This window comes from Lissotriton helveticus, chromosome 3_1 (genome assembly GCF_964261635.1).
Source record: "Lissotriton helveticus chromosome 3_1, aLisHel1.1, whole genome shotgun sequence".
Taxonomy (NCBI): Eukaryota; Metazoa; Chordata; class Amphibia; order Caudata; family Salamandridae; genus Lissotriton; species Lissotriton helveticus.
Window position 1 is genome coordinate 62621151 of NC_136061.1, and position 25522 is coordinate 62646672.

The following is a 25522-nucleotide window of genomic DNA, read 5'->3' on the forward strand; positions in this document are numbered from 1 at the left end:
CGACCCTCGCTTGACGGCACCGCGGCCTGCACTCGGCGGCCCACTGGACCCGGTGAGTTCGCCGCCCCCCTCATCACACCGGCTGTCTCGCTCGAGTGGACCCTGCGCCCTTTTGGACTGGATAAGCTTGCTGAAGGCCCGGGTACCTGCACTGAGTTGAGTTGAGTTGGGATTTATAAAGCGCATAGCTACCCTAGGGCATCCCAGCGCTTGTGACCATAGATCCAGAGAGAGACAAGCAGGGAACGTGGGGATCAGGGGAAGAGCCATGTTTTCAGTTGTTTCCGAAAGCTGAGGAGATTATGTTCTCTCCTCAAGGTGAGTGGGAGGGAGTTCCACAGTTTAGGGGCGTTATAGGAGAACAGGTGACCACCGGTTCTGGCCTTCCTAATCCTTGGAACGTTGGCAAGAGCGAGGGAGTCGGATCTTAATTGTTTATTGGACTGGTGCGGTTTCATCAATGGTCTCAGAATAGGGGGGCCTTCGTCGTGCATTATTCTGTGTGACATACACAGGGTCTTGAAAGTGACCCGTTCTTTCACTGGAAGCCAGTGAAGGCTTCTGAGAGCTGGTTTGGCCGAACATCTCGCTTTAGTTCCAGTCAGGATTCTGGCAGCCGCGTTCTGTGCGCACTGCGGTCTGTGGACTACTGAGGCTGGAGCCCCCAGATATAGTACGTTGCCATAGTCCAGTCTGGAGTTCACCAGCCCCTGCATCAGAAGTTTTCTGGATTGGGGAGGAATCAGATGAAGGATCTTTCGTGACATCTTGATGAGGCCGAAACAAGTGCCTGCGGTTTTTCTAGCCTGAGTTTTAAAACTGAGGTCCTGGTCCAGCCAGATACCCAGACTCTTAACTTCGGATTTGGGGGTTGGTGGCATTCCCATGCAAGGTGGCCAAGGGAGGGATGTGGGGGTCTTGTTTGGATTTCACTCTACAATCCCGGCGGGGCGCCCTGCCCTTGGGAGTGCGGGGTTGCGGTGACGGCCATTCCCGCATGTGAAGGGGCATGCCGCTTCCACCTCTTGCTCACTGGCATCATCATCTGTGATCCTTGTAGCCTGCCTCTCCTCCCGCTGGACACCCTTCTTTGTTCGCTGGCGCTTCCATGCCCCTGAATCCTGCAGGAGAACAAAGCTTTTCACTGGCACCCGTGGCCTGATCCTCTGGCGGCAGTGCGAGGCGGGAGCAGTGTCTGACCTATGAGCAGTGTCTTGTGCCTCACCTGGGCCTTCGGATTCCTGCCTGCCTGCTGCGACGCTGGACCCGGCCCTCCTCGGCGTCCTGGCTTGGCCTTTGACGGTGGCCATTTTAGATGTACCACCTTCTGCGGCTTTTCCAGCAGGTGAGCGCTGCCTCTCTACTCCGGGGGTTTAGAGGCTGACGGGCCCCCCTACGGGAGAAAGCCACCTGCCTGGCCCACCCGCCTCACCCAGTGGGGAGAAACCATCCTTGGTCCTGTGGCTTTTTGGCGCCGTCGCCCGAGGGGTGGGGTGCTACACGCCAGAGACAGCCTGTGGTAGCTGCGGTGCCTGGCGAAGAGGCCTACAAAGCCTACCATCTGTGCTCCTGTATCCCCGCTCGCCTCCTCCCTCATCCCTAGATCCTGGATATCCTCCTTTGCAAGCCTGCACCACAACGCCTCTGCCTCATATGTTAGACCTGCAAAGCTTCTTGACGCTATCTGCTTACCTCCTTGGTTGCCTGCCTTGTGTCTGGTGGCGCGGGCCCTGCAAAGCCATGATTCGCAACAAATCAGTAAAAGACTCGGCTGTTCCTTCGATAATCCTGTTGCTGTGCTTTGGAACAAACCTGCTTCCATTGGTCCTGGCGACATATCATAATCGGCAGGGGGGACCTCTGAACCAGTCACTCAATCCTTCATGGCCGGTTTCATGCAGGAAATCGCACTGCACCGCTCTGAAATCCACTCTTGTGTCAGGGAACCCAGGAAGGAGGTTACAGTGATTACAGTTATTGGTGAAAGGGTGGATGATCTTGAGAAAACAATGGATGCCTGCACAGAAGATCAAGAACAGCTATGTCAACGCTTGGCCTCCCTAGAGGAGCAGCATATTGATCTCCAACTCAAACAAGAGGACTTGGAAAATCGGGGGCGTCGCAACAACTTACGCCTCTGATGGGTCCCCATTGGAGCCGAAGGAACGGACATCATGACCTTCATCGCTGACCTGCTCCAGGACATAATAGGTGATGAAGATCTCTCCCCCAACACTTGATTGTGCTCACCGTGCCTCGGGCCCACCTGGCCTTATCCCTGACATACTGACACGGGTCAATTTCTACACTGAAAAAGAGGCAATCCTTAAAGTAGCACGCTCCAAATCAGAGCTTAAATGCAATGGTGTCACAATCCAGCTCTTTCAGGACCTTGCACCCACCAAGCTACAGCGACGCCTGGACTTCAAGCCCATCACGGACAAGTTGCGTAGTCTGGGTATCCAGTACCATTGGGGCCACCCGTTTTCTCTTATTTTTCACTGGGAGTCCAAACGGCGGGTGCTGCAATCCTTCCAGGAGGTAGCGCAATTGCTCCATCTCTCCCTCCCGCCACCGCCTAGCCCTACCAGATTGCCTTCCCTGAAACAGGAACCAGCGAAATCACAATGGACAAAGATACGTCGCCTCCGCCATTTGTTTCGCGCCGACGACCAAGCCTCCTCGCAAGCCCAACATGATATCATACAGCACATCCGCTCGATGGAGGAGGGGTGCTCCACCTCAAGTTCTCGCCCCACAACGCCTGAACGTGCTGCCATCCGTTGTTGGGCTCAATAATTCTTCCTGACATCTCCAATGGACTCTCACAATGGATGAGTGGGCCTCATGTCCTCTCCACTGAGCCTTCCGCCGCCTTGTAAGCACCATGGCGGCGGCCTCGGAGCGCTCCCCAGGAGACGAATCCTTGTCTAGAGACCCGCCCCCCCGCCTGCTCCCTGGAGAGTGACTTCTCCGGGATGGCTTGTGCCGGTGAGCCTAGCCTATCCCCTGTATGGAACAGGATTCTACGGCCCTGTTGGCAGAGACTGGTTAGTTTTTTTGCTTCTATGTGCTCTACTCTTATGATCTTTCCTTCCTTTCTCTTGTTTCTTACAATAGGGAGGGTGGCACTTTTTAACACGGGACTACTCCTCCATGCACTAGGAAGACCTCCCCCTACTCTCCCTTCCCTCACCTCATGATGTCCTCCCCGCTGCTGTCTGCGCATGGCCCAGCCCTGGCTAGTCATGACCAACACTCCCTGCTTGAAATTCCTGTCCCTTAATGTGAAGGAGCTTAACTACTCTAATAAGCGGCGGCAGATATGGCGTTATCTCCTGCGCCTGACCCCTGATGTAATTTTCCTTCAGGAGACTCACCTGGTCAAGGCAGATGTAGCCCGCATGGCTCACCCTCAATACCCCCTCCAAAGTCGCGGGAGTGGCAATACTCTGTAGGGCTGGCATTTAGCAGGGGGACTCCAAAGTAATTTGCAGCCCTGATGGCAGGTTTCTTAAAGTGGCAGTCAGAATTGGTTGAAGGACCATCACTCTCTGTAACATGTATGCTCCCAATCTGGCACAGGACCTCTATCTTCGGGAGACATTACGGGAACGAGTTCATGCACAGACTCCTCTCTCATTATAGGGGGTGATTTTAACTTGGTGTGGGATGCTAGCATGGATCATAGCAACGGCTCATTTCATGGGGCGGGGGCCATGTCCTCCACTTTGAAAAAACAATTGACGGACTTAGGCTTAATAGATGCTTGGCGCTATCACTCTCCCGACGTACACGATTATTCATATTATTCACATGTCCATCGCTCTTACTCGCGCATCGACTATTTTTTTATCTTACATTCCCTGATTGGTAGAACGCTCTCGGCCTCTATATCTTTCTTTTTTTTCTTTTTTTGTGTCCTAATTTGCCACCTAGGTTTTAAATGTGCGATCTGTAGGTGTACAAGCAACGTGCTGCCTCAGTTCTTTCAACTGGTGGGGATAGAAATGGAACGTGGACCTCATCCCACAGCAATAGTGCTTTAACCACCAATGATCGCTGGAATAAAACCTTACGGAAGTCGCAGGAGTACAGCCAAGATACTGGCGAGAGCTTCTGAGCATGGCTATGCCCAAAGATGGGAATGATGGCTTAATCATTGGACCTGGGGGGGAAAGAAACAAAAACAAAAACAGTTTCTCAATGATCCCACTTCAGGAGATGCCAGAAAGATCTTTTGTCAGGGTTCCCAGCTCTGGCCAAGTCCAACCTGGAGACTTGCAAGATCGAGGCATACCAATCGTTAATTGTAGGAGGTAGAGAGTCCTTCCATTTCCTGCATATCTCCCTCCTAGCAAGCAGGATGGAATAAAAGATTAGCTTCCTTGCCGACGTGGGAATCCCTTCTACAAGTCCAAAGATTACCGAAGAAAGGTCAAAAAACAATATTGGAGCCAACTGATATTGAAAGAGTCTTACTTATGGCTTCCCAAAATAGGGACAAGTGAGGGCACTCCAGCCCACATCTAGCACATGCCACCCTATTTCCTTGAGTAAATTTAGAAAGTCGAAGGGGTGAGTAGTAAGCTTGGTGTATGGTAAATAGATGGTTTCTACGTAACCATGCCGGCTTGACAATATCCCACATCATTCTGCATGATGTACTCCAAAGATTTTGCAAATTGGAGTTACTCACATGCGACGACCAAAGCTGATCAGGTAACAGGAATTCACCATCCAATTCTTCCAAGATTAAGTTATACCAGGATGAGATCTCCTTCTTAGCGGGAAGCTTATCAGCTAGAAGGGTTATAAGGTAACTGTACGCACCCAAGGAAAATTTGGTACCTCGAGAAGGTAGAGCAGTGTATGAACGAGACCAGCTGGATATTTGCAGATATTTAAGTCTGGCAAAGTTTGAGCCGATTTTGTTACTTAAACACTCCCAGGACAACAAGGCGCCATCAACAAATAAGTCTCCCCACACCACCAACCCAGCTTCTCTCATAGATAGAGCAAGTACATCTCCCAACCAAGCCGGGCTGTCGGGAAGACCACACAGAGGCGTCCTACTTCCATAGTACCCTATTTTAATGGCCTTTGTTAGCTGGGCCCAAATTCTTGCCATACCCCGTAAGACTTTCAGTTTAATTTTTTTTTTTAAACTTGGGATCCCCAAATTTAAAAAGAAAACCTGACTGGCTCACCCCCCCTGCCGTCAGCAATATAGAATACATAGAACCCACTCCATAGTCAGATGGGGTCTTTCGTAGCATCCAATAGCTGGAATGCCCAGGCATAGACCTGGAGGTCCGGGGCAGCGAGACCCCCCTTTTCCCTGCGTCTCCAGATTTTTTTCCAAAACATTCTTGGAAGGTGTTTATTCCAAATAAAGGTGTTAATTTCGGCCTGTAATTTTTTAATAAGAGAAGGTTCAAAATACAAAGGGATGTTAAATAAAAAAGAAATCTTGGGTAAAATAGTCATTTTGACCAGGTTGATCCTACATAATAAGGATAAAGGGAGATAGGCCCAATTTTGAAGCAGTTTACGACATTCCTTAGCCACCGTAGAGAAATTATTGGTGGCGATCTGGTCAATGTCCCCTATGACGTCAAGGCATAGATACCTCATCCCTTTTCCCGGCCGGATGCCAGAGCTGAAAGAGCTCTGGTCGATGTTCCAGGTCATCATCTCAGTCTTTGACGCATTAATCTCATAACCGGACACCTCGCCAAATTCCGAAGCCAGCTTAAATATTGCAGGAAGGGCCAAATGAGGTGCAGACGTAAAGATGAGGATATCGTCCGCATAGAGGGCCACCTTTCTCTCCCAACCCCTATATACGAACTCCTTGATGTTAACACTATCCCTTAAGCTCTGGGCAAATGGTTCAGCATATATATCGAACAGGAGTGGAGAGAGCGGGCAGCCCTGCCGTGTTCCCCTCGAGATGTCAAAAGGATCGGATAATACCCCATTGACCAGAACACAGGCACTAGGGTTCTGGTAAAGAAGAGCAATTGCCCGACGAAATTTTTCACCCACGCTGAACTTTGCTAAGGCCTCCGACAGGTACAACCAGTTGACCCTGTCGGAGGCCGTGGTGGCATCCAGCGTAAGAACCGCCAGAGGAAGAGATTCCAAAACAGTCAGATCAATAGCACCTATTAAATCGAAGGTTAATTTGAAAAGCTGTCACCCTTTGACAAACCCTTTCTGATCTAAATGTAGGATCGTGGGGGCGACTAGAGCCAGTCTGTTTGCAAGAATAGATGAAAATATCTTGTAATCTCCATTTAAGAACGAAATTGGTCTGTACGAACCACATGCAGTTGATGGCTTCCCTGGTTTTAATATTACAGTGATGGAAGCATTGTCCCATGACACTGGATGACACACACCATCCAATAGAATCTGATTAAACAATATTACCATAAAAGGGACAAGTTCCTGCTCCAAAGTTCTATAAATTTCCGCAGGTAGGTCGTCTGGCCCTGATGCTTTGCCCTTCTTGGCATTTTGAATGGCTTTCCTCACTTCGTCTTCCGAGATTTCACTTTCTAACATCTCACTCTGATCGACTGAAAGAGATGGGAGGATGATTTTACTGAGCCAATCTTTAATAATACCAGGGTCCAACTTCTTGTCCTCATGGTAAATAGCTCGAAAATAATCTCTAAAAGCAGATCTAATATCAACATCTACGGATAGAGGGACATTATTGACATTGATCAGGTTGATGTTGTTACGGACCTGATCCGTTTTGGCTTTCCATGCCAGTAACTTCCCAGCCCCCTCACCATACTGAAAATGTGTAATCTTACTGGCCTCCCATCTTTCTTGTACCCTCCGATTAAGAATCAAGGCTAATTGACCCTTTAAGGAAAGCAATCTTTCGCGCAGAGATGTTAAGACAGCGTCTGCAGAGGCCGAGTTAGCATCAATATCAAGCTGGATCTCAGCTATATTCGCCTCTACCGAGGTCACGGTCTCTCTATATTCTCTCCTTCTATGTGATAAGGCCTCTCAAAAAAGCTTTAAGAGAGTCCCACACAACTCCTACACTAGCAGAACCTACATTTACCTTTAAAAAAAGCGGCACCTCAGTCTTTAGAAAGAGCACATTCTCAGGATGGGAAAGTAATGAGCGGTCAAAAGACCAAGTCCTTACTGGCACGGAAAGAGGGGTCGTGAGTTCCAACAGTACTGCAGAGTCATCTGACAAATGTAGCGCGAGATATTTAATGACCCTAACAGCATCAGCCAAACGACTGATTAATTAATATGAAGTCTATTCTGGACTGATGATGGTACTTATACAGACCCTCCAGTTTATCGCGATTTCGCGATTCACGAAAAAAATCGCGAAATTGCCAGACTACCGCGATAATAACCATATTGGCCGCGATATTTAGAGAAAAGTGTCTCTACCGGGAGACAGATGCCTTTTATTGGCTGTGCGCCCCTCCCCACTCGTGTGTGTCAGCAGCTTCCCGGGGACACACAGACAGTCAGTTTTTTATCTGCCAGCCGCACCCGAGTACTTCACAGGTCATTAAAAGACCTTTCACTTGTAAATGAGGCTTTGTGTTTCACCCCTTCTTTGACCCCTCTGCCTAGGGCTGGAATAATTAACCACGGGCGATCATGACAGTCGAAGTAAGCCACAACTCTATTGGGGCCCGACTGTGAAAAGAGGGAAACGGATAAAAAAGAACGAAACTATAAAATGTACGAAATTGAAAAAGATTTATTGACAAGCAATTAAAATGCTTTATTTGGGTCAGTGCTCGTTGTGGATTGACTACCTTCATTAAATAGATAGGTTAAGCATGAATGTATATATTTGTTTGATGGTTTGTTTTTCCCCTATTCACAAACCTAAAATTATACTGAGAGAGTGCCCTTTTCAGCTAGAGATTCAAAAGTACCTAAAAACACTGCCATGAGGCTTTCTGTGCAGTGGCAAGCCTCTTAAACTTACCGAGTCACCTTTCAGTTGCTAATTGCTGTATTTACATGCTAAACTGACACTCAGGATATCAAACCTTTGCCCAGACCACGTTAATTTGTAAAAAGAACAAAATCATGAAGGAATGCTGCCACAATTTGTGCAGCATTGCACCGCATATTTTGTCTTATCTGCTACATAATTTAGTCAGTTCTGCACATAATTTGATCCTCCATGCAGTGCTTAATTTGAGCAGGTGTTCACTGGTGCGTGACAATGGCACTTTAAATCTCAATATTGGCACACATGACAGTAAACCGCGTGGTGGCACTGTTTAGCTGTTTCTACGGTGAGCACATCAACAGGATTTTACAATTCAATATACATTAAAAAGAATTATACCACCACTAGCCCAGGACATTTTCTTAGCTTTGGGTGGCCTGGGATAGTACACACTGTCACTCCTGGAAGAGTGTGATGGTTTGTAGTTATATTGGAACTGGCAGAGCTTTGGTGGCAATGGGCGGTGCAAGCTGCAGTGGCTTTCTGAGAAGGGCCCTAGCACTTTTTTTTTAAAAACAAAAAAAGCACTGTCCTGCCCAGACACAATTCTAGTGACCACAGTCAATGGTTAATGCAATTATTTATGTACTAATATCACTTTAATGAAACTCCGAAAACTACCAGTCAATACATACTTAATATGCAAAGCTCTTAACTTCTATGAAAATGTCGAACTCTATACCTACCGATATTCTGCTTCCAAAAACAAAATGGTTTAAGGTGAGTTAAGATCCTGGGAACTGGAAAAACACGAGCAAAGCCACCTTCAAACGCTGGTTCAACTGGGTAACATTCCTACGGGGGGCAGACAATATCACCGCTAAACACCAGGCGGCGAGCCATACTGCCAGGGAAGACATGTGGGAAGCCCTTGACGCCCACCTGAGGCAGTAAGCACACACCCCCCTGCCCTCCCTCCCCCCCTCCTCTTCCTCTCTCTTCTTTTCTTCTCTCTTCTCTCTCGGGCTCCACTAAGCCAACAGTACACATTTGTCGGAACTGCCAAGAAATAAGACAAACTGTTTTGTGTTTGTATATGCAAATTTATTTTCAAGATGTAAACGATCCGACTTTTTTCCCTTGATCTAGAAAGTATTGTCGATCTGGAGACTCCATACATGGAAACACTTCCCTGGCTTTTAGGTTCAAAACAAAAAAAACATTCTTCAAAACACATACCCTATACAGTGTAGCTATAGAATGTTACACATAGGGATGGGTGTTACAGCACAGCACATAGGGGAGTAAGCAGTATATAGATGATACAATACGAAAAATATGTTCTGTTTCCTTTTTTTCCCGCCATATGGAAACTATTTTGCCAGAGGAGAATTCTCTTCACCTGCACCCCTAGAAAATAGAGACGTTAGTGTCTTTTTCACTTTCAATTTGCAAAGTTAGTCAAGCTTTTCAAAACCTAAATAGAGTTAAGCTAAAAAGAATGTGAAACCTAAAAAGATTCTGGAAATCGGAGTACCCATTTTGACATAAATGTGGTAAAGTATTCTGAATAAGACACCATGACACAGGTGATACTTTAATGACTGAATAAAGGACATTAAATAATTACATTTAGTGAATTGTGCGGTCTACCTCCATAATATAAGGACTTCATACAACTATTGTTGACTTTAGGGCAAGTCCTCCAGAGGTACCAGAATAAGAAATTACAATGTCTGTGTACTTTGGATGAATACCTTTTATAGAACACTAGCTTACCCGTCGCGCGTTGCTGCGATCTCAGAAGAAAGGAAATTTATGGAAACTTGTTATGATAACATTCAATTTACATTGTGTCATTTTTATTGAAACGTATTCATTTTAATATGGAAAACATTTCAAAGTGTTGTTTTAATTCTGTTTTTTAATTTGAATCCGCTGTGATGTTGCTAGGAACTCACATGACTGTATGAGCATAGCTCCCCCAGCACGGATGTGTGATTGCACAAAATGTAGTGGCTTAGCTGACATTGCTTTCAAGATTGCACTGAATTCAAAGCTACCTTATGATGGGCTTCATCAAACACACATTGATTTGATACATGATTATTCAATTAGGAATAGTGAGAGGCAAGAGCGGGTAAGCAGTATTTCTTCCATTATCCTGGTAATAAGCTTCCTGCTAAGCGGTCAGAGCTGCTTAAAATTGACTAACCATAATACATCCCAGATCACAAACGTCTTGTGTAAAACATGGAGCTGTTGTTGGGAACCTCGAATCTAGCATCCTCGGTTAATTTTGGCAGATGCACACAGTGCAGTTGATGAGTTTCATTTCAACCAACGCTTGCATTAACAGATCTTCTTGCTAAGTAGAAGCTGGTACACATGTTTGCATATATTTATCATGAACGTGCTGTAGCCCTACTAGCTCGTGACTACACCCTGGCACACATAATTATGCACGTGTGGTACTAGAGACTGTTCACAGTCTGGGTGGAAAATCTACTCTACAACACTCAATGCCAACTCTATGCCACTCTACAATACTATTCCACTCACCACTTAAGTAATTCTGCAGCGTGCCCAGTGTGCGGCGGGCCTTGGGGGGATTGCTTTTGGGGCATTTATTCATTAGTTTATGTCCTATATGCAGCCTTGAAGCCAAACAAAGTGTCTACATTGTAAATAAACCAAAAATACATAGCTTCATGTTGTTAAACAACTAAAAAAACGAAGATATCTGTGTTTGTTGTAGGAAAAAACCCCAAATAAAATGCAGCTAAATTGCCGCTAAATTTCCATATTTGTGCCGCTAAATTTCCATTTTTGTACCGCTAAATTTGCTAATCCATGCCGCTATATCCTGGGGGGTCTGCTTATAGTTCCTAAAAGAAATGCCCTGCTGTTGCCCTGCCCTTAACCTCCAAATATCCACATACCCATACTGCTTCATTGCATTCAACAAGAAGGATCTTGACTTCGACGGGACCCTGGATCGGTTATTATGAGATTTGTCCAGGAAGGGGTCTAAGACAATATTAAAGTCCCAGCAAATATTACAGGCTCAGGGAAAGATAGGAGATGGGAAAAGATGATTTCCAAAGACGATGAGTCATCTTGATTGGGACCATAGTACCCAATCATGGTAAGTTGAGAACCAAAAATAGAGAGAGAAGCAACAACCCATCTACCATCAGGGTCCACTTTAGAATCTAAGAGTCTAACTTTAAGTTGTTTCTTGAAGATGAGTGATACCCCTCTAGAGGTCAAAGACTGAGAGGTAGAAATTGCGAAGTCAATCCATTTGTTGACCTTTACTAACGCGTCGATTTCAGCATGGATCAAATGCGTCTCTTGTAGGATGATGACCTGTGCTTCTGAGTCGCGGAGATACTGCAACAGCATTCTGGCCCTAGGTTTAGTACGTAGACCATTGACGTTCCACGATATTATCTTTAAACTACTCATCATCACTTTCCCAGACTCCGCCCGACCTCAATTTAAGACGAGAAACAACATTAGGTTGCCCTGCCCCTATAAAGAATGGCAACATGACGCAATGACATTTATAACCCACAGGATGAAATAAGGACCCAAATTGGCAAATGAGGATTTTTTTATGAGATTTCCCCCCCCTAACCCCGTGCCCCCTCCACCCTCCAAACCCCCGCCCCCCCCCCCCATGGAGAACCCGTGGTGTATCCAACCGGATCAAGTCCAGTAGATGGCACCCCCAAAAGCTCCCGCCACTCCCCCCCGAACTCTAAACAAAAATACCCTACCAAAGTGAACTAACTACACCCAGTATTTAAAGCCTCTGCTGGAAAATGGGCTCAGATACTGACACCCAAAAAAAAAATAATTAAAGTGTGTCTACTTCATAACAAAATTAATTTTTTAGGATTTTAATATTTTTATTTTTTTATACTTTCAAATTCATCTGTTTTGTTTTACCTTTTAATAGTAACTATGTACTTTAAGTGATTACGACAAAATTCAGATACTTTATTGATCTGTGTCAATGTAAGACCAAATCCTATTTTCCTATTTTCCTGACGCCTTGTTGCCCAAATCCAAAAGGAGCTCATCGGCAGCTTGAACAGACCTGATGTTAAACATCTTATTATTATGCATCACCTTCAGCGCGGCCGGAAACATAAGTTGAGCAGTAGCTCCCAACTTCCTAAAGGCGTCCAGCCGCCTACCAAACTCCAACTGCTTCTCTAACGTGACCCTAGATAAATCAGACCTGATAAGGAAAGTAAACCCCTTACCAGGTAGGGACTTCTGTTTTAGAGCTAAGTTGAGAATCTGCTCTTTGAGGGCATAAGTGTGGAAGTTAACTAGGATTCTGCGCGGTTTTGGCCTTTGCGGGTTCTACCTAAATGGGTCTCTGTGGACCCTTTGGATGTCGGTGGCCAACTCCTCCAAGCTTTGATTTAAGCATAGTGAGTCCTTCAATAGTTGGACGACAAAGCGTTTAACATTGGAGCCTTCTGATCCCTCTGGTACGTTAAGAATACGGATATTACCCCTCCTAGCATTGTTCTCTAACACCTCCATCCTGTCTAGAAGGGCCTGATCCTCCTTCTTGAGTTTACCAATGTCCTCTTCAGCTTTATCCAAATGTAAAGACATCGCGGTAACAGTCTCTTCTAACTTCCCTGTCCTAGATGTTAACCCATCAATCTTGGGACTCGCAATAATTCCGAATCTCATGCTGAATAAGAGGACTCCTCGAACCCCCTTTTTATGTCTTGAGACAAAGTCGAAAACATTGCCAACAGAGGCAGCCGAAACACTGGTAGTAGCCCCCCCCTTCCTCCAGAGATGAAGCAGAGCCTGATGTTAGCTGCAGGGCGGGGCCAAGGGGGAAATCCAATACCTCCACTTCCAATGCCATGCTACCCAAGCCTGTGCCACCAGTTACCACCGGTACCAGGACACCAGAGCTAACCAAACCTCCTCCCCCGTCCAGTACCGTCTCAGTGCTGTCCCAGGCCTTGTCTACCGGTAAAACATCAGTACATTCCACGGTGGTAGACGAAAGCCCAACAACAGCTAAGGCTGCAGATGAGGACAAAACCGACAGTGCCCCAGTGGCAGCATCAGAGGATCCATCAGAAACCAGCACAGGGGCCAGGCCACTATCAGGGGGACCACCGCCACCAACCAAACCATGGGGGCAGTGGAAAGCAGGGGCCGGGAGTAGATTATCTTGAGCCGCTGACTCCAACTTAGTCAAGGTAGACATGCCCCGAGTCTCCGAAAGACGAAGAACCTGCGGGACTACCTTAAAGTATGAGCGTAGAGAAGGCGTTATTTTAGAGCTTACATCAGACGCAGCATTAAGGTTCCGTTTAAGATTAGCTTTGCCTTTAATACCGTTAGATCGTAGGGCCTTGGTTTTAACTTCAATTGAAAGATAATAAGAGGTTTTCTTACCTCCAGGTGGTGAAGAGACGCTGCAGAGTGATTTTGCAAGGGGGGCAGGTTCCCTCGACTGTGTTCTAGCAAGCGCCTTACCCCTTCTCCGGCCACCTCTTCCCTTACCTTTAAACTGCTGCTTGTGTTTGTTCTGTAAGTGCAAACCGTCTTCCTCAGAATCACCTGACGCCCTTTCCACACAGCACTCCTTCTCGTTCTCGTTTCCCTCACCGCCCTGGGACTCCCTCGTATTCTCTGCACCCTCCACTGTATCCTGGAAGACAGGCTCAAGGAGCCGAGCCTTCACGGGACCGGGGACCGTGCACGAAGCGCGCACCAAACTGCGTGCCTTCCTGCCACGCCGCAGCTCCAGGGTGGCCGCGGACCACAACCGTAGGACCAGCTGAACTCCTGTAGACTCCGGAGCAACGAAAACGGGCACCGCACCACCACTGCCGCTTCTGACGCTGAGAGCAACTCTGTGGGATCCCGTCATGAAAACGGAAGAAAGACGCGGCTCCAGGTATATCGCCGAGTCTTGTGAAAAGGGATTAGCAAGCAAACAAGCAAACAGAACAAAAGCTGGATAAACTTGCGTTTACATCATTAAGACGCTACAATAATGTTTTGAGTCCGTAGGGAAAAATACCGCCTTAGGTCAAGCTCTTCAGGGCTCAGGCAGGGTTAACGGGAGCTTGATTCACGGAGCGCCGCGGCAGCTCAGCCGTCTGCCGCCATGTTCTCACAGTGTTCCTCGGCCTCTATATCAGACATGTAGAGCTTCTTTTGCAAGATCTGTCCACTCATGCAAGCCGCATACCTCCTCATGTCCCCGGGGATCCGGTTGCTGTTGCGGAACTTTGAGCCGCCACTGGCTCTTACTTTGATGCGAACGACCTACCTGAGACCCCTTTATCCGTGGTATGAGACGCTTTTAAGGCCACAATTCTTGGGCATAGCAATTACTTGGGCACGAGAGTCACATCTTCTCAAAAATACCCTCTCCCGAGATATAAAGGCGCATGAGAAGCTCGATCAGGAACATCCGTGGGTTATTCATAAACGACATCTGGCAATGCTTAGAGGTCAGCTTCGTGCACACCGCACCAACAAGGCCGATCGAGCTCTCCTGGCCTTAAAGCAGCATTAATATGATGGAGGGGACAAAGTGGGCACTGTTCTCACCCGGCGATTACGGACGCGAGCCGCCAAAGCTCATATAGCCAATGTTAAATGCACTGATGGTACTCGTGCCACTGCTGAGGCAGCCAAACTTGAAGCTTTCCATGCATACTACTCACTACTCTACACCAAAGAGACGTCTCCCCAGGACCAGATCCAGGCAGTCATAAATAATTGCACCTGGTCCCCGATAAGCCAGTATAATATGCAGCTGCTCGAAGAACCGCTCTCCCAGGACGAGCTGACTGGCGCTCTGAAAGATCTTGGAAAGTCTCCGGGACCGGACAGGTTGCCACTTTCTTTTTACCACCCTTTCTCCCGCAGCGCCAGCCTTATCTTCTCAGACTTTTTAATTCCTTCACAGATACAGTAGGCCCATCCTCCTCCATGGGTTTGGCCGAAATCGCTCTAATTCCCAAACCGGGCAAAGACCCTACACTCTGCTCCTCCTTCCGCCCCATTGCACTTCTCAACACAGATCTTAAAATCTACACTAAAATCCTAGCCAAGAGCCTTGACCCGCACCTTCCAGGCCTTATAGACCCCAAACAGGTCGGCTTTATTCGTCATCGACAGGGGGCGGACAATGTGAGACGAATTGCTCACCTTGTTGGGAAGGCACATCTTTGGCACATACCGGCTTGCTTACTGTCACTCGACGCAGAGAAGGCGTTTGACCGGGTGGATTGGACCTTTCTCCGGGTGGTCTTATGCAAAATAGGGCTAGGACCCCTGATGATAGCCCGCATCATGGTCCCCACCTCTCCTCAACAACCCAGGTCCGGGTCAATGGCCAACTTACAAGCCCCATCTCGATATACAGAGGCACGCGACAAGGGTGTCCCCTTTCTCCCCTCCTGCTTGTCCTCGTAGTGGAACCCCTCGTCATTATGATCTGTCAAGTGCCCGACATCCACGGTAATCCCCTTGGAGGCCAACAACAACGTAACCCTGTTTGCAGATGACCTCCTCCTCACGTTAACTCGCCCGCACACGTCCTTGCCTGCCTTCTTTACTCTCCTGCGTTTATTTGAGCGGGCATCGGGCTTTAAGATAAACCACGACAAGTCCTGGGCCCTGAATCTCACTGTTCAGGCAGAGGAATTCCCAGCGCTACAGACGCTTGTCCCCTATAAATGGGCCCCCCATTCCATTAGATACCTTGGGCTTACTTTAACTTCTACCCTTGCCACTTGGTCACAAACCAACTGGCAGGAATGTGCTGGAGGATCTGAGAACCTAGAAGCCTCTCTCTTTCGTGGCTGGGCCACCTGCATGCAATTAAAATGTTTTTACTTATTCCAATCACTTCCCACTCCTATCCCGCAGCATCAGAATCAATGCTTGCAAAGCGAGATCACCAGGTTCATGGGGGGGGGGGGGGGGGGGGGGGGAAGGAGGGGTCATCTACTGCGTTTCTCTGATAAAATTCTTATGCTGCCTCGAGACAGAGGTGTTCTGGCCTGCCCCAAATTGGTAGAATACTACTGGGCCTCGCATCTCCGCTTCATCTCGGAATGGACGGCACGGGAAAGTGAGAAGGTGTGGTTCCACATGGACAGGGCAGTGACTGGACACTATATATGGGGCCTTCCATGGCAAGCCTGGGCCTCATGCTCCCGCAGTGCGTACATAGCTCTCCCCACCAAGACTGTCCACGACATTTGGGACAAGGTAGCTGTACTCAAAGGCCTCACCTCCTTTTCGTCCCCCCACACTCCCATTACTGGCAATTCCCACTTACCACCTGCACTACACCCTCCCGCATTCTCTGAATGGCTAGATGATGGGTGTCAAACAATCAGAGATCTCTTTGTAGGAGACACTTTTAAATATTTTGTACACTGCAAACAGGAGTTCCGACTCTCAGAGGGGGCTCGACTACAATGTCTGCAACTTCGGCACTGGGTGCACACCGCACCTTTGTCACAGGTGGCCACATGTGCTATCACTCCTTTTGAGCGGCTGGTTCGTTCTTTTGATAACTCCAAGGGCCTCATATCTCGTAGGTATCATGTTCTTCGGCACCCCCCCTCCCGCAGATTGTCCCACACCCCTACCAGACCAGATGGCAGTCTGACTTGTCTGTAGACATTACACCTGCGCAATGGGAACGCCTCTCGCGCGACATCCCGAAAGTCTATGACCCAATGGTACTACACCCCTCGCAGAATACATAAAATGTTCCCTGCATCCTCTCCTCTTTGGTGGCGATGCTCGAACTCCCCTGGAGACTTCCTTAACGTTTGGTGGACCTACCTGCTTCTGGCCACATACTGGAAAGAGATCCTTAGCCATATCAAATCGGTTCTTGGTTTCCCCCTGCCTGAAACTCCATCCACGGTTCTTTTGGGTAACAAGCCAGACAATTTGCGCGCACTAAAACGTAGTGATTGGCATATCTGCCTTCATATGCTGGGGCGGCTAAACAGCTCATAGCCCTATACTGGAAAAAAGCTGAGACGCCCCCCGTCACTATCTGGTTCACTCGCCTATGGCATACCATGGCGATGGAGCTGCTCATGGGGTGCCTACAGTCCCGAGACACCCATTTCACCAAACTCTGGCAACCACTAATTACTCATTTTTGTAAGCTAGAACATGATTGTCTTCAACCCCCAAAACTCCGTGCCTTACGCTTTTTTTGAAGACTCTGTATACCTACCCGACTCCGACACATCCCTCTGCCATCAACATTAATACTCTGCACATTGCCATCTGATTACCCATTTGAATGGACCTACCATTACACTTTCCTTACCCCCTCTCCTAGTCTTCCTAGTCACGATCAAAGAAGAACTCATATACCGTACTCTACCCTCCCTTCCACTCCTCAACTTCTTACTTCCACCTCCTTCTTGACTGTTGTGTCTCTCCACTTTCTTCTTCCAAGAATTTGGGGGGGGAGCCCTCCCCCTCGTATTTCTTTTCTTTTCTTTTCTCTTGTTCATCTTTCCACGTTTGAGTTCAATTGATCTATGTTGACCCTATCATTTGAAGGAGCTCTAAATTTGCACCCACCACGTATGATTTCCGAGCTACGCAGCCGTCCCTGTATGAGTTGTAGGTGACTTGCTGTGTAACCTAACATACATGCATACTATCATACTATTCCACTCTTGCATTCCGACTCCTGGTTACATCACGCGGCCAGCCCGTCAAAGGGTTGTAGGCGACTTGCTGTGTACATGATGAGTCGTCTTCTCTATAATAAAAAAGATTTCAAACGAAAAAAGGAAGAACGTGTGACTACACAGTCATTAAAGGAAGACTTTGGTTCCACTTGGGAATGTGTGCTTACACGAATTGTCATTTCTTTGTGTTTTTACCTTGGATGTTTAACAATATTTTGTATATAATTGTGGCTGTCAGTATCTGCAACATCTATTGTAAGGATTGTAGTGTGAGGGTGTTCTTCTCTAGGAGATAATGGCACCTATAGAGTTTGCGTCAGTTTATGGTGATGAGCAATTTTGGCGGTGCAGAGGTAAAGGAAAACACCCTGAGCCCTCCAAATTAGACCCTAGGGTCAGACAAAACTACAACGATCCTCTGCACACGCTATAATAAATCATGAACTTTCCTTAATAAAGCAGTGTACACAACACAATGAAAAAGTAATCTCTGTGATTTTTTTCTTTAATCCGCAGTGCCCAGCCAACATGTGTTTTGTCGCTTTGGGTATATCCCACGACTTCTTCATGGCTAGAAAATAACATAACAGAGTGGACCATAAAATATGTTCCTATCAGAACACATATCATATGGTGATTAAACCTGTTCGCCATATAGTGGAAACTCAAAGTAAAACATGAATATTTCCTTCAAACACAGCAAACATAGTGTGATTATGCATATTTTCAAGACAAAGAAGATCAATCTTGTTTTAAGATTGGGGACATTGGGTGACAACAATTTGTGCGAAATACACGGAGATAAAAAAACGCTATGGAAAATCACAGCGGTGCAAGAAGATAGTGGGAGGAAACAGTTTAAGCTGTGGAATCCAAATAAGGTATACGACTGAGATCCCAGTGTCAGAAAGAAGGGTCTCCAAGATGTTACCATGAGAAAATTCTGAATATCCATGTGGAAACCAGGTAAATATTATGTTAACCCCAGTCATGAGTATTTCATGCAGAAATGTGAAATCGTACGAAAAGAGCAGAAAGTGCCCCTACCTGTCAGGCTTCAAAACTTCTACTGTACAACTCCTATGAACTGGAGTAAGATAGCCCAGAATTAACCACACCATGCACGTCAGCAAAAGCATAAACGTGTTATCACTAACAATGAATGAGCGGTGACCTCTCACCTCTCCGCCAGTTCTACTTCCGACCCGGCTGGTCCTGTGGTTTCGAGTGAATTCGAAACAATTGAAGAATTCACTGTGCTTTTATCATCTAAAAAGGTCCCTGTGGATGAGAAATCTAATCTTAAAGTATGTAAAGTTATAGTGCTCTGACTTTCAGACATGCTCAAATACAATAGACTTGCTAGGTGCAAGGTGTCCCATGTTCTCACTTTATGTTCTTATAAAAACGATAGTCGTGTTAGATCGAGTAGATTATCCCAAAGGTCGTCACAAGTAAGACCCCATATCAGAGAACCTGTAGGGGCCAACGAAGTGTAGTGTAAATAAAGATATCTAGTAGGTGCCACATACTTCGAATCTGTTCTGATTATCCATGGCCCAATAATGTACCTGAGCGAGTACGCCGAGTACTGGATCTCGTGTCCCACGTCCAGAGTAGTGAACTGGAAGTTAACCCGACCAAGTTCGTCTCTATATGAATATACTGAGTATATGAGACGCTAGAGCGTCAACCCGAGGTTGTTTCAGCCGCGACATGAACTGGAAGCTATACCCGGTTCCAGCTGTGATATGATTGTGCCAACAACTAGAGCGATGCCCAACAAAAGGAGTGAGTAAGCCCCCAGGTCTGGAATGCTTAATCTGGGAGTGTTTCCCCTGGTGATATAACGAGACCGGCTAGTGGTTGTGTTTACTCCTGGTCTTCAGATAGTGCCACCACCTCTGTAAGGCAGGAGACGAAATAAATAGCAAGCTAATTTATGATGATGTTGATACAATATTATCGAAACAATCGGGTGTGCAGTTCATGCGTGAAGGTTAACATGGTAATTCCCGATCTGAGTATCGGAGATGGCGTAAGGGTCCCAAGGGATCCTAATGTATTGCACTTGAAGTCATTGTTTCCCGTTACTACTATCCAAGTTGCATTCACCATTATTCAGGCTAATTTCTTGCTTAAAAAAACATACATTTTCCATATTCAAAATTCACATATATACTTCAGGTAAACTCATTCTGTTGCGCATCAGAAGAATTACAGCATGCATTCAACATTTTATTATTAACCATTAATTGTTACATCAAGCTTACAGTGTTTGGCTTCTATCAAAGTGTTGTATGTCCAAAGTTATTTCAGTCCAGGCTATGGTATTCGACAGGATATAAGGCGAGTGAATTGATGGTTTATTATTCATCGGAAAATTCTATGTTGGGTGTTGCATTTACTAGTGAGTATTTGTGGCACAAACATGAGCAGTATAAGAGGTAAAGATACCAAATTAAGGAATCCGCCATGGTGTGTACATACCACTACTACGACACCAAAATAGCCTTTTCTAGAGTCTCCCTTACTCTACCCCTTCTTGCACCATCTGACACCTATTACTATACTGATCCCCCAAAACAAGCCTTTCTAAATTCTTCCCTCTTACTCTTCCCCTCCACATCCCTTTTTACTCATCCCAAGCCTTCCACTACTGCTATGATGTCTAGAATAAAAGGCTAAATACTTCACTTCTCTATCCCTCCAGTATACTTTTAATCAAAATAACAAACTAACATGTCCACTTCCCAAATTTCATATTTCACTATACTAATACACCACTAATCCTTTATGGGTTCCGAGTAGCGTGCTACTCACCGGGAAAAAAAGTGCATCAACACCTCATTAGGGGTAGCAAATCTTTTTTCCCTCATCTATCCCCCCGCTATCCTTCTCAATCCAAATAACTGACTAATATCCACCACTCAAATTACTTTCATATTTCCCTTACAAATTCACCACTAATCCTTTATGGGTTCCGCAGTAGCGTGTTACTCGCTAAAAAAAAGCGCTCCAACACCCCATAAGGAGTAACAAGCACTATATAAATGCAAACCTTTTTCCCTCTTCTATCCCTCCGCAATCCTTCTGAATCCAAATAACTGACTAACCTATCTACCATTCAAATTACTTTCATATTTCCCTATACTAATTCAACACTAATCCTTCTTGGGTTTCGGAGTAGCGCCTCGTCGGAGGTAGTATGCGCTATATAAATGCAATTACAATTACATGATCGTTCCCATGTATCAGTCTTTTCACTGTGTCTTCATAGTGGGGGCACGCTTCTACACTTGGTCCATTCCGAAGACAGTACGTCATTCTCATAACAACATTTCTTAGTAATTAGCCTGTCCAAACTAGATGTCTAACTCAAATTGGTTCTACCCCAGTCACCAATAAAGTACTGCATCTTATGGTCAGTATTGAGACCCCATTCTACAGTTTTTAGAAGCATTATCCAAGTGGCATCTGTGCGTCTTAGTCTCAGCTCCTTATTGCCACCCCGAGGGTCCTGGGCTACTACTTCAATTCCGTGGAAGGTGAATTGTTTATGTGGCCCCGGTACCATGCATTCTGTGGCATGTATTATCATAGGGTATCTCTCGTCCTGTTGTTTTAAAGCCCTGGCACGTGCACCGATTCTCTCCTTCAAAGTCCTGATGGTGCTACATGCATTTAATCTATTGCATTTGCATTCAATAATATACACCACATACCTAGAGTTACAATTTATGTTGTGTCTTATTATGCAGTTGCGTTTGCCATGTCCTGTGAACTCCTTTTTGTTGTCAGCGGCCCATCTGCACACCCCACAGGACCCATATTTATGAAATTCTAGGGAACATTGAGTTAGCCAGTTTGAATCCTTCTTATTTTGTGGGACACTGGGACTCAGAATGGATCTCAGAGTTCTGCCTTTTCTGAACGCAATCTGTGGTCTCATGGTGGTGCACTCATCCAGTGATTTGTCCGCTTTCAATATGTCCCAGTGTTTGCTCATGCTTTTTACTAAGACTCTCATCAGGCAGTTCTAATTAGTGACTGATCTCACCAGTTGTGTCGTATTTTTGTCCTTTTTCTTGTCTACCAGTGTTTCTCGTCTTGATATCTTCGTAGTTCTACGTTCTGCCTTCCCAATGTTAAGTGGGTCATATCCTCTTGCCCTGAACCTAGTTTTCATGTTCTCCAGGCATGACTGAAACTCGCTCTCTTCACTGCAATTCCTCCTGGTCCTTGTGAATTCCCCATAAGGTATTGCATGTATCTGGTGGGGTGGATGTGCACTGTCTGCGTGTAGAATAGAATTGCATGCTGTGGGTTTACAATGAAGTTTGCTATGGAGTTTGTTGTCCTTCACATAGAGTTCAATGTCAGGAAAAGTAATGTGTGTCTTGCTATATTGCTATATTGATAGGTGAACTTAATATCCAGGGGGTTGGTGTTCATGTAGTAACAAAATTGCACCATTCTCTTGGGTTCCTGACCATAGTAATAAGCAATCAAAAATGCAAAGCCCTCCGTTTGGATAATTTCCCGACAGCCTCCTGCTTGGTGTAAATTGATTCACTGCTTGAACTACGGCGGAGTGTTAGGATCGGTGAACCGACATTTAGAGATTGTGTGACGAATACGGAATAGACGCCTGGCTGCTTTGCCCGGGACACGGCCTGATTAGAACAGCTCGTGCAGGGTTGAGAAATAATTGATGGTAACAGACAGACGGGCAGCAGGGATGAAGTGTCTTCCTTGGGCCCCGCTGACAATATCGTGATGACCATGAGGCCATCTGCTTGAACTTGACTAGTGGAGTGCGATAAACACAAGTAACAAGTTGCTTTGTATTCTCCCATCCTCGTTGTTAGCCGGACGGCCCAACCTTCCATTGAAGTGATTTAACTGAATCACACGCCCCTTCTTGATCCCCCTGTCCTGATGAAGACCCAGCCATAAGGTTTTACATATACCTACCCTTCTAGCTCTGGGGTCGAAACGTCGACGGCTATAACTATACACCAGCCCGCACAACCATGATTTGTATTAATAACACTAGCGGCGGTAGCATGGTGGAATGAGAATTTGTAGAGCATTAGTTGCTCCACCTTTTATAGTCTGGCTATTTGCTTTGAAGCCAGTGTTATGTTCTTTTATGTGTGTTAATGTATTTGCAAAAGATTACCTGCACTATGACCAATTCTGCACATCCTTCTTTTTCTACACATAAACACCCCTCTCCCCTTCCTGTTCCCGGGGCACTTTAAGTTTTGTGTTGCCAAAATGATATATGCAGCTGAAATGACACATTGTGATTAAATAACAGTGTGTTCAATTGAATTGAGTTTTGTTTGTTGATTTGAATTATATATTTATTGTGTACTTTTGAAACTCTTTGCTGGGACCCCTCTTCTTGTATTATGGTGTAAATTGATTAGCACCCAGAGAGACCAATTATGCAGCTCATTAAAAAGAAATGAATGTGTCTTACCAGATGAAATGATTTCCAGGACTAGGGATGAAATCGAACTTGGTGGAGATGCGGCCACTCTCGTGTTGCAGGTATGAGGTCTCAACGCTTAGATGCTGGGTGCGCTTGGCATAGTGAGAAATCCAGCTCAGAAGCCACTGGTAGCTCTTGTCCCTGCTGGGCACCTCCAGGGTGATCATGTACATTCTACGGAAGGCGATCATTCCATACTGAGCCCCCTTGCGGGTTAGAGCCAAAGCAGTGCCAACTCCAACCAGACCAAAGCCGGCTCCAAAATAGGGATTGTCCTTCAAGGCCACAACAAAATCGGAGAGAGGCATTTTCTGCTATAGGAATCATTAAACACCACGGCCAGCGCTGCTTCTCAGTCTTGGTTGTTTAACCGTGCCAGCACACACCTTTGAGTAAAACAGAAAACTTTCATTTCACTTTTTTTTCTGACAGTATAAAAATCTCCATTTTGCAGTACAGTCTTCAACAGTGGCAATATTATGTTAAATTGTCAACTAGTTTAAATACTATCTATAATGTATTTGCTGATGATAATAATGTTTTAAACGAGTCAGGCTGTCGGCTATTTTATACGAGCTCAAGTACTCACCCCTGATCGTCATAAGGATATTGCAAATAACTGAGGAGTTTCGTCGCCACACAGAGCAATGAAAACAAAGATCCTTAATAATATTAAGGAACTCCTACATGACTTGCTATATGCTTGTTTACATATAGTTAATGGTATTTAATTCATAATAGATGATTAGACACACTGTCACCATTCCTTCACCCGACTCAATTTCTTGTATAATGCTCTTTCTAATGAAAGACACCCATTGCTGGCAGATTTGTAGAATGAATGTGGAATTGGTACTGTCAAAACATGCCACTATGCGAACTGTAATTTGTGGTAAATACATATGTTAAAATGGTTAAGGTAGCTCAAATCCAGTTGTCCACATAGACGTACGGCTACAAAATCCCATTTTTCTTTGCTGATAACATTTTTTGCAGTGAATAAAACTAAAAACAAAACAGCTGAAAAAGTAGTACTCCCATTGTCAGGTTAAGAGATAGTTGTAATTCTAGACAATGATCTGCCAATTAAATAGTCTGCGGTCTCTAGTATTGCTCACTGTGACGTCACAACTCCAATGTAGTAAGGTATTTCAGTAGATTAGTGGAGTCACTTTTTAGGTCTCGTGACCTATCAATGCGCATGCGCATTGAGAGAAGCGAGACTATAGGGCTTTAAACAAAGTTTACCTAACTGTGGCGATTTGGTGCTGTGCCCGTGGCTTTTAGGTCAATGCGCAAGCGCATTGACCTAAAATGCGCGTGCACATCATCAAATCGCCGTCTGTTCCCTCAGCCGCACTCCTCCCACACCTTTGAAGTGAAGCTTAGCTTCACTTCAAAGGCCCCGGCTGCTTCACACCCTCATGCCGCTCTCCCCGCTCCGCCCCCTCCCCTGCCCGCCGTGTGCATTTCTCCTCCCCCCCTCCCCACAGCAATGCCCTCCGTCTTGTTTCCTTTCTTGTTTTTTACTCTCATCCATTCTCTCTCACTGTGTTACATTCCTCTAATACTAGGCGCTTCTCTCGAGTTCAGGTTCTCCCCTTTTCTTCCACTCCTCCGCAGCGCCTTGGTTTCCTCAGTGACTTTACGTCCTTCACGTCCTTCTAAGCGCTTCTCAAGCTCAGCCTCTCTCCTTCCCTTCACAGCGCTTTGGCTTCCTCAGTGACTTAATGTCCTCCTAGGCGCTTCTCGAGCTCAACCTCTCTCCTTTCGCTCCAGCACCCCTCCACAGTTCCTTGGTTTCCTTAGTAACTTTACGTCTTCTAGGCGCTTCTCGAGCTCAGCCTCTCTCCTTCCCTTCACAGCGCTTTGGCTTCCTCAGTGACTTAATGTCCTTCTAGGCGCTTCTCGAGCTCGGCCTCTCTCCTTCCCTCCAACCCTCCTCAGCGCCTTGGCTTCCTCAGTAACTTTGGGTGCTTCTAGGCGCTTCTCGAGCTCAGCTCCTTTTCTAAAGCTTCGAATAAATTTACTTTTCACAACATTCGGAAAGGTCTAGGGAAAGCTTTGGAAGTTCACATCATCCTTCCCCACTTTGCCCTTCTCCAGCAGTCTTAGTCCATCCTAACCACAAACCCGACCCTTTCTCCTAGCCTCTGTGTGATCTTGGGCGCATCACTCGAGCAACGATAATGGATGCAAGAAGTTCAGCTTGTTATAGCTATTTTGCCTAATTTATGATGTATGGTGTTTGACAAGTTTCCCCTGCCCGCCGTGTGCATTTCTCCTCTCCCCACAGCAATGCCCTCCGTCTTG

At 46.2% G+C, this 25522-nt stretch overlaps 1 protein-coding gene across 2 annotated transcripts in view; it reads right to left on the reverse strand.

The window, feature by feature from the left end:
* BCS1L (BCS1 ubiquinol-cytochrome c reductase complex chaperone) overlaps positions 1 to 25522 on the reverse strand; it is a 76756-nt gene that overhangs the window by 36022 nt on the left and 15212 nt on the right. For both annotated transcript variants that reach the window (XM_078679231.1, XM_078679232.1), the window contains exon 2: positions 23198 to 23595. In XM_078679231.1, the coding sequence (XP_078535357.1) occupies positions 23198 to 23517 (320 nt within the window). In that variant the 5' untranslated portion in view covers positions 23518 to 23595. The remainder of the gene's footprint in view (positions 1 to 23197; positions 23596 to 25522) is intronic.